The sequence below is a fragment of the Pseudonaja textilis genome, chromosome 1 (genome assembly GCF_049901715.1).
Source record: "Pseudonaja textilis isolate UNSWEBS1 chromosome 1, rPseTex1.2, whole genome shotgun sequence".
Taxonomy (NCBI): domain Eukaryota; kingdom Metazoa; phylum Chordata; class Lepidosauria; order Squamata; family Elapidae; genus Pseudonaja; species Pseudonaja textilis.
This window is the reverse complement of record NC_141990.1, coordinates 128865726-128875727: the sequence shown is the minus strand read 5'-3', so window position 1 is coordinate 128875727 and position 10002 is coordinate 128865726. Positions and strand designations below refer to the sequence as shown.

Here is a 10002-nt window from a genome sequence, read left to right as displayed (position 1 = left end):
ACTCAAAGCCTTTGAACCTTCCCCCAAAATATTCCCAGAAAAATATTTTGCTAAGTTGCAGTTTTAATGTGAAAATGGGAACAAGGAAATTATTAACAAGGAACAACCAACTACATGAATTTAACAAGCTAATGTTAGGGAATTAAAGTTTAATTTTTGGCCTAGTGCCATTCACTATTCTTTTCTACCCCAGCATCTCATTTTAGGTGCTTTCTTCAGCTAAAAATGTATCCCTCCCAGTGTTCAAAATTTCTATTTTTCCTTTTAATGAAATTGTGGAAACTTAAAGCACAGAAAAATAGATAACTGTGTACTGTTAGCACTGTATGTTTTCATTATACAGTTTAATCCTACATATGTTTATTCAGAAGTAAACTATTCATCTTTAAGGAATTTAATTCTAAGTACCGTAAGTGATCAAAGCATTGCAGCTTTAAATGAAATACCAAGTTATAAAATCTTACATACTGCATAGCATATACTGATAAAGAAGTATGAATCTGTTGAATTTTGATAACAATCTCTGCTCTAGAAAAGCAAACTTTTTAAAAGTTAAACTTGAATTTAAAAGCCATTAACCTAGTCAAGTGAGTCATTATAAACAAAGCTCAGTTGCGTCTCCAAATATATTTTAGCACTTAAGAAAATTGTTGTTCTCAAGTGAATTGTTAAATGGATAATGCTTGATAAAAAGGTTTAAAATAAGATTACAAGTTATTATATTAAGAATATATTCTTTTGGGTGCAAACTGATTCAGTTTAAATAAAAACTTAACTCACCAATTTTAATAATGATGAATCAAATGTGAAAACTAGTAGCTTTTATTGATAATACAACTATAGATCTGTTATAAAATTACATGGAACCGTAATAGTGCACATGAAATATTTTTTTCTTTAAGAAAATAATTTATCTGTTATAATCACAACACATTGTTCTCTTAATTACTGTAAGTATATTTTCTTGCAATGAATTGGCTGTCTATAAATGATGGATCCACCGATGCAACTTTAGCAGCTATAAATGAATGGATGCAGTTTAAAACTGCTGTCAAATCCTGAAATTCTAGTTCCTGAAAGGAAAATAAGAAAAATAGAAAAGGTGAAACAAAAAACAATCAATAATATTTTTTCCTACAGATTATTACGCTCTCTAGTTTAACAAAAGATGGCTTTCTTTAATATACACTGCTCAAAAAAATAAAGGGAACACTTAAACAACACAATGTAACTTCAAGTCAATCACACTTCTGTGAAATCAAATTGTCCACTTAGGTAGCAACACTGATTGACAATCAATTTCACATGCTGTTGTGCAAATGGAATAGACAACAGGTGGAAAGCATAGGCAGTTAGCAAGACATCCCCAATAAAGGAGTGGTTCTGCAGGTGGTGACCACAGACCACTTCTCAGTTCCTATGCTTTCTGGCTGATGGTTTGGTCACTTTTGAATGCTGGCGGTGCTTTCACTCTAGTGGTAGCATGAGACAGAGTCTACAACCCATACAAGTGGCTCAGGTAGTGCAGGCCATTCAGGATGGCACATCAATGCGAGCTGTGGCAAGAAGGTTTGCTGTGTCTGTCAGCGTAGTGTCCAGAGCATGGAGGCGCTACCAGGAGACAGGCCAGTACATCAGGAGACGTGGAGGAGGCCGTAGGAGGGCAACAACCCAGCATCAGGACCGCTACCTCCGCCTTTGTACAAGGAGGGAGAGGAGGAGCACTGCCAGAGCCCTGCAAAATGACCTCCAGCGGGCCACAAATGTGCATGTGGCTGCTCAAACAGTCAGAAACAGACCCCATGAAGGTGGTATGAGGGCCTGACATCCACAGGTGGGGGTTGTACTTACAGCCCAACACCATGCAGGACGTTTGGCATTTGCCAGAGAACACCAAGATTGGCAAATTCGCCACTGGCGCCCTGTGCTCTTCACAGATGAAAGCAGGTTCACACTGAGCACATGTGACAGACGTGACAAGGTCTGGAGATGCCGTGGAGAACGTTCTGCTGCCTGCAAAATCCTCCAGCATAACTGGTTTGGCAGTGGGTCAGTAATGGTGTGGAGTGGCATTTCCTTAGGGGGCCGCACAGCCCTCCATGTGCTCACCTGAGGCAGCCTGATTGCCATTAGGTACCGAGATGAGATCCTCAGACCACTAGTGAGACCATATGCTGGTGCGGTTGGCCCTAGGTTCCTCCTAATGCAAGACAATGCTAGACCTCATGTGGCTGGAGTGTGTAAGCAGTTCCTGTAAGATGAAGGCATTGATGCTATGGACTGGCCCGCCCATTCCCCAGACCTGAATCCCATTGAGCACATCTGGGACATTATGTCTCGCTCCATCCACCAACGCCATGTTGCACCACAGACTGTCCAGGAGTTGGGGGATGCTTTAGTCCAGGTGTGGGAGGAGGTCCCTCAAGAGACCATCCGCCACCTCACCAGGAGCATGCCCAGGCATTGTAGGGAGGTCATACAGGCATGTGGAGGCCACACACACTACTGAGTCTCATTTTGATTTGTTTTAAGGACATTACATCAAAGTTGGATCAGCCTGTAGTGTTTTTTTCCACTTTAATTTTGAGTGTAACTCTAAATCCAGACCTCCATGGGTTGCTAAATTTGATTTCCATTGATAATTTTTGTGTGATTTTGTTGTCAGCACATTCAACTATGTAATGAACAAAGTATTTAATAAGAATATTTCATTCATTCAGATCTAGGATGTCTTATTTTTGTGTTCCCTTTATTTTTTTGAGCAGTGTATATCTTCTCACTTGAAAATGCCATGTCAGCATTTTAATGCTCAAGTTAATTGATCTGATGTAGTGGGGACAATATGAGTAGAATTTAATTTGCCCTGCCGCTGTGGTTTGAACTTACCAATTTTATGAGTCCACGTGCAAAAGATTCTGAGAAAGGAACACACGAACACACAAATGCACACATGCTTTAAATTCTGCACTTTGATTATCTTGTTGAGAAATGCTCAGTATATTATTATACTATGCTAAGCTCCTTCTCTGTTTAACTGTGTGAATAAAGGAAGGAAAAACATTTGTTGGAGACATGGAGCTAAAGAAGGAATATCACCTTATATCAAAGTGCTGCCACTAAATATCTCCCAAAGAAACATCTGAAATGAAACATCTGAAATGAAGAAATGTTATTCAAATTTTCCACTGGTTTATATATATATCTAAAAGTCAAAATGCGTTCTGATATAATTAGCAATGTTTGGAACATTGGTGGCTATCATCAGATTTTGCTCAAAGCCATCTTCTAGATATGGTGAAGGTTCCTCTGAGATGATACAACTGAAGAGTTTCAAAAGTAGCCAGACAGAGTTTTAATGAGGCTTTATTCATTCTTCGGAAGATTTTTTCTAAGCCCTTTGTTTCCATTTTCTAAAATAACTCTTGTCTTACTAGAAGTCACTGTGGACTTCTTGGGACAAAATCAGAGGTGGTATTCAGCAGGTTCTGACCAGTTCTGGAGAACTGGAAGCAGAAATTTTGAGTGAACCGGCAAATACTAGCTCTGACTGGAGATTTTACAGTATCCTTCCCCTGCCACTCCTACCAAGCCACACCACTCCCACCAAGCCATGCCCACAGAACCTGTAGTAAAAAAAATTTAATCCCACTACTGGACAGAATCTTAGTTTTATTTCATTGTTTTAATAATTTTCCCAATATTGTTGGCATGTTATGAATTTGATGAAGAATCCTCATTACGTTCTGAGGAGCAAATTACTGAAATATGGACTGAATGCCTAAGCTGAATCCAAGGTGATTTAAAAGTCATCCTTAAAAGTTGTGTATCAATGGTTCCTCATCAAACTAGACTGAGCTATTAAGATGGTTCCAGAAGGTTTAGTTCTCATCCCAATGCTCTTAAAATAGTTACTTACTTAAGTTTCCTTTTAAGTCAACAAGGTCCATTAATTGTTGGACTGCAGTCTAAACTGAAATCTCACTGCAAGATAATCCTATTCATACATGCTTGGGAATATTGGAAAGCTATGCTTCCCACAAAACAGACATGGAACAGTGCTGATCAAAATAAAAGCAGGGAATAGACCTCTCAACCCACTTATGGACCAGTCTATTTGAAATAGCCCAGGTCTGTACAGTGGCCTTACTTGTTAGAAGAAAAAAATATGTTTCAACTGGAAGAGTTTTCTTTTTAACAAAATCTCCAAATGGAGATGAATTTCTTTTCTCCAACTTTTTTAATTCTCCTCCCTGACTACCAAGTATTAGAAGAACACAACCAGAGACAAGAAAATGTTTTTGGTTACCATAAAATAGCACTTCTCCCCTATGGGAGCCAGCTTCCTGAAAAACATTCCCTTTCTCCCCAATATTGCCATCCTGTCAAGTCCTTTGGTTTATTTGTTTGTCCTAATCTAAGAGAGTCATTTGTTTGAAGCTAAACTGAGAGTCCACAGTCTGTTTTTTGTTCAACGGGATCAGCCTACCAAGGTCTTCTCACTGGGATATTGATTTCTCCCCCTATGATTTTACAACTTCACTCAAAGGTAGCATAATGTTCAGGAGTTATGCTTTGTAAAATATTTCTTCCTTCGGGCATAGTTTCTGCCATTTAATGGATTTTTTCGCAGGAATCATAAATATTATCAAATCTGTTGTAATAAAAGACTATTAAAGGTTATTTCCAAGGGAAATAGAAGCCTAGGGATGTTTCCAGGTTCTAAGAGAAGCTGGGAACTTTTTGAGTTTTTTTTTTTTTTTGGAGTATGCTCTCTATATGGCTGGAAGAATAAATAAGAAACAAGTTTTGATTGAAGGTTCTCCTTTGTCTACTTTGTTCCTATAGTCTTACACCTTAAATGACCCATTAAAATGGGGGAACAAAGATTACAAGAGCATCTGCTTTGTTCTTCTGACATTTGCTAGTTTGTGTACTCAAGGGGAATTAAGTTCACATTACTTGATTTCATTATGGGTTTCTCATTATTGGTTGCACTTTGCTATCCAGCAACTGCAAATCCCATCACAAACCTGGCCATTGTGACAGTACAGACTACATTAATAATAAATATTCAAGTTATCCGCCTTACTTTTCCTCCCATTCTAGTAGTTTTTGAATCCAAAAACGAATATGAAAATTAGAAAACTCTGCCCATCAGACCACTTAATCAACTTTTTCTTTGTTCTCCTGGCATCAACAAGTTACTGTACCTATTCATGCAACCAGAGAAAATCTTAAATTACTTAGGAAGAAGTGAACATTTGTATAAATTTCAATAGGAAAAACTAGTTTGTCAAGTGGATTATGAATACACCAATATACCAGTTAGGTACGTTGGTAAATTGTAAAGCAGTTGAACCAAATATTCCCCTGCATATCTTGTTTACTTAAAGATCGAAGGTCCATAGACCATAGGCTGACTCTATGTATGAAAAATAAAAAATAAAAATGTGGCCTGTGGAAAATTTAAATTACTTTTTTTGCAGGCCAGCAAGCCAATCAACTGTCCCAAATGTTGATTTTAAAAAGACTGGACCAGAAGAATAGAATGGCATTGGAGTGGAAAGGCAGGATCATTAGGAAGAAAAGCTATGAAATCTCATGGCTTCCTCCCAACACCGGCTCCACTTAATATCACTAAGATGGGGAATGAGGGGATTTATATGTGTGCAAGTGTAAATGTGAGAGTATGTCATTTATGTGTAAATAAGTACATGTTCCCAGACTATCAAGTGATGTGACCATCTGGTCTGAAATAATCCAACACCATTGAAGATAGAATAATAATGAGAAGTTATAGTGGACAGAATTTATGCTTATATGCATTTTGAATTATGTGAATCATATTTACTTCTTTAGAAAGGGTGGGTTTTTTTGCAATATAAAGGAAGACAAGCAAATGAAAAGCAACTGTGAGTACAGTGGGTGAATTTGATAAATAGAAGTTATGTGATTAGGCAGAAAATCATACATAATTGGTTTCTTTAAACAATTGTTACTTATCCACCAACTTTTAATCTTTGACTAAATAATGTGCATCCATAAATAGAAAGTGAAATGTCTGTCACATCAATAACTCAGCTCAATACAATAAGGTATAATAAATACGAGAACAATACTGATCGCTTATTGGTAATCCACATTGTGTGGAAATAAAGAGAAATCATGCTATAGATTACCTCGGCAATATGACTTAGAAACCTAGATTACCTTGATATATTTTGTATTTCTATGATATATATTCTATATGCAGCAAAGTATTGTACCGACCTTTGTCTCAATCTGTTTTGTTTCAGTATTCTGAAAAAGCAGTTTAACTCGAGTTTTTCCATCATCTGATGACCCCTTGAGCTGAGAAAATTTAAATCTCCAGAGAATCTTCTGTAAGGAAATGGAAAATTCTTAACATTTTGCCCATTGGCTAAAGTTGTAGCTTTAGTTGGGAGAACTGTGATCTTTGCATATGGATACTAATTATGAATCAAAATAGAAAAGATCATCCTTGCAAAAATGTCAACTCTATGGCTTCTCAAAAATAATTATTTTGATGATGGGTTATGATCATGCACTTACTGTAGTCAAGTAATGTACTAGAGCCTGGGAAGGCCATTTGGACCAGTCTGCCATACCCTGGAATGTCTTTCTGAGTAATCAAAAGCCTTTTTTTCAAGCCAGCAAGGTATTTAAATCCATTAACATCCCACATCCCCAAAAGAGCTAACATCAGCATATCTTCATGATCTCCCAACATCTCAAAGGCATGTATAAATAATTTCCTAAATAGCTTTGATTGTTCCCCTTGTAGAGAAGCAGCCACAGAACCCACAACTCATTTTGTGTTACACTACAGTTTCTCTAATGAGGCCAGAGCACACTTCATAACTCCTTATTTGATGATGTACCCAGACAATTATGATTAAATTTATGCAGTTACTCCTACTAGCCCAGTATGTTTCTATTTCCTTGAATGTGGTAAATACTGTTTGCAACATATGATAGGTCTTGCTGATTATTTATTTTTGAAATGTATATGGCTGCACAACTGCACAAGCTCTACAGCTCTGGATAGCTTACTACAAACCAACCAACCAACCAACCAAATAAATAAACCATTCAAATGAAAATAAGATTAAAACATTTAATAATCTGGAACTCAAAACGATCTCCCTCTTATAGACAGAAACTCTAGTCATCTTAGTTATAATTATATGCTTATATTTTATCAGAAACTGCTCAATTAATTTGTTGATTTTCATAATTTTAGTCAATGAGCATAATAAAGACCTCCTAAAACATGTTGGTATTCACCTGCACTATAGACAAGCTTCCCTGCTTATATACACATCTGGCCTCAGTTTAATTTGAATAAGACCAATGGCTATGCTTCGTATATTCTCAGGAATAATTTGCTATTAATATTTACATGGCATATGTAATAAATTAAGAAGTTTGACATATTTATTTTATAGTATTAAATAAAGTATACGTTCATAGTAGGTCCATTACTTCTGTACTTTTCCTTCTATTTTAATGGATTTCTAGATTTGAAGTTCTGTTCTTTATATTCATGGAAGAATATGAGCTTTCTTGCTATGATTCAGCATTTCATAGATTTGTCTAATAAATTGATTTAGTCAGAGCAGTATTTTATTGATCAAATGTACTGATCTATCCTTAAACATTGAGAAAGGTATTAAAGAAGTAATAATTTATTTGGAAATGAAAGTGAATTGGCTAATTTGATTTAAGTCAAGAGTTCTCCCTTTAAATTAAATTTGCTGTTTTTAAATCCAATGCATTGTTTAAATATAGCTTACTTGAAATATCCAGTAATGTTCCCCATAGCTTTTTAAATGTAGTATTATACATTTATTATATTTCAAATGATTTTTTCACTATATTCACGTTAGAAAACAGCCAGTCTGATTTATTGCTCATACATTTTAGAACTTTCTTCACTATGCAATTGTTCAATATCACATTCTTTCTAGAGATGCATTTTAATCAATATATCGAGCTGTTCTGTTGAGTGGGGGAAATTTTGAAGGCACGTGGGAAGAACTGGAAAGAAGGAAAGAAGATTGTTTCCCCCTCTTATTAATATGCTTTCTCTGTGAAAAACAAGCATGGATCAGGGAGACATTTCCCCAATTCTCAAGGTGAGTCAGAGGAGCAGTAGGGCCATAGATTCTGAAGAACTAAATTGTTCCCAATCTATCCATAGAGTGCCCTTCTCTTTACTCAATTAAAGCGGAGCTCAGTTTCTAATCTTCCACCCTTTGAAATATAAAAATTGGAATTTTTCCCACTCCATAAATTGATATTCATATTCATATTTCCTAAACTAATAGCTTAACATATTTTATATTTTATTTGCTACTACTTACCTTTGTTTTATTGTCAAAACATGTGAATCCCACAGCAAAATCTAAGGTGAAGCACAGACTTTCTCCTTGCCAGGAACACGTAAAAGTTTTAGACTAGAGAAGGGATAAAATATGTATTTGTTTAGTGATTTAAAGTAAAACATTGATTATAAACTGTAAGATCTGTAATCTTTTACACTTAGAAGTTTAGTAACAATACGTTGCAGTTGAATAGGGAGTCAGAATCCATGTAAAATCACAGTCCAAAAGGGAGTGATATGCTACATCTGAAACATTTTTAATATTTGAGATTATTTGCACACGTTTTGACTTGGGGGTTATTTGATATATCACATACTAGCTGGATACCCATGCTTCACAATGAAACTTTGTGATCGGGCTATGCAGGAGCCCGGGCTTTCCTTCTTTCCTCCTTTCCCTTCCCTTCCTCCTTTCCTTTCCTCCTTTTCTTTCCATCTATCTATCTATCTATCTATCTATCTATCTATCTATCTATCTATCTATCTATCTATCATCTATCTATCTATCTATCATCTATCTAAAGTTGTTGAGACAACTTGGAGGTTTGTCTGTGTTCTCGGGTTACCTGAGTGGTGCAAATGGTTGTGGAGTTGCTAAGGTAATGGAATGTGAGGTAACAAAATGTGAGGCAACTGGCAGTTGGAAAAGAATGCTTTTCAGATGGGGAGTGGGGGTAGAACTCCTTAGCATCAGAGCATGTTAATGACTGTATTAAGAAATACTAATGATCAGCCAATATATTAATAAGATTAAATACACTGCTCAAAAAAATAAAGGGAACAAAAAAATAAGACATCCTAGATCTGAATGAATGAAATATTCTTATTAAATACTTTGTTCATTACATAGTTGAATGTGCTGACAACAGAATCACACAAAAATTACCAGTGGAAATCAAATTTAGCAACCCATGGAGGTCTGGATATGGAGTTACACTCAAAATTAAAGTGGAAAAAAACACTACAGGCTGATCCAACTTTGATGTAATGTCCTTAAAACAAGTAAAAATGAGGCTCAGTAGTGTGTGTGGCCTCCACATGCCTGTATGACCTCCTTACAATGCCTGGGCATGCTCCTAATGAGGTGGCGGATGGTCTCCTGAGGGATCTCCTCCCACACCTGGACTAAAGCATCTCCCAACTCCTGGACAGTCTGTGGTGCAATGTGGCATTGGTGGATGGAGCGAGACATGATGTCCCAGATGTGCTCAATTGGATTCAGGTCTGGGGAACAGGAGGTCCAGTCCATAGCATCAATGCTTTCGTCTTGCAGAAACTGCTGACACTCCAGCCACATGAAGTCTAGCATTGTCTTGCATTAGGAGGAACCCAGGGCCAACCGCACCAGCATATGGTCTCACTAGGGGTCTGAGGATATCATCTCGGTACCTAATGGCAGTCAAGCTACCTCTGGCGAGCACATGGAGGACTGTGCGCCCCCCCCTAAAGAAATGCCACCCCAGACCATTACTGACCCACTGCCAAACAGGTCATGCTGGAAGATGTTGCAGGCAGCAGAACATTCTCCACGATATCTCCAGACCCTGTCACATCTGTCACATGTGCTCAGTGTGAACCTGCTTTCATTTGTGAAG

The 10002-nt window shown here is 37.1% G+C and overlaps 1 protein-coding gene across 1 annotated transcript in view; it reads right to left on the bottom strand.

The window, feature by feature from the left end:
* Positions 1-806: 806 nt before the first annotated feature.
* The window catches only part of SNTG2 (syntrophin gamma 2), a 180892-nt gene continuing 171696 nt past the window's right edge, over positions 807-10002 (bottom strand). The window contains exons 15-17 of the mRNA XM_026726560.2: positions 8388-8480; positions 6271-6381; positions 807-1073 (exon numbers count right to left, since the gene is read on the bottom strand). Coding sequence (XP_026582345.2) covers positions 942-1073; positions 6271-6381; positions 8388-8480 — 336 coding nt within the window. The 3' untranslated portion in view covers positions 807-941. The remainder of the gene's footprint in view (positions 1074-6270; positions 6382-8387; positions 8481-10002) is intronic.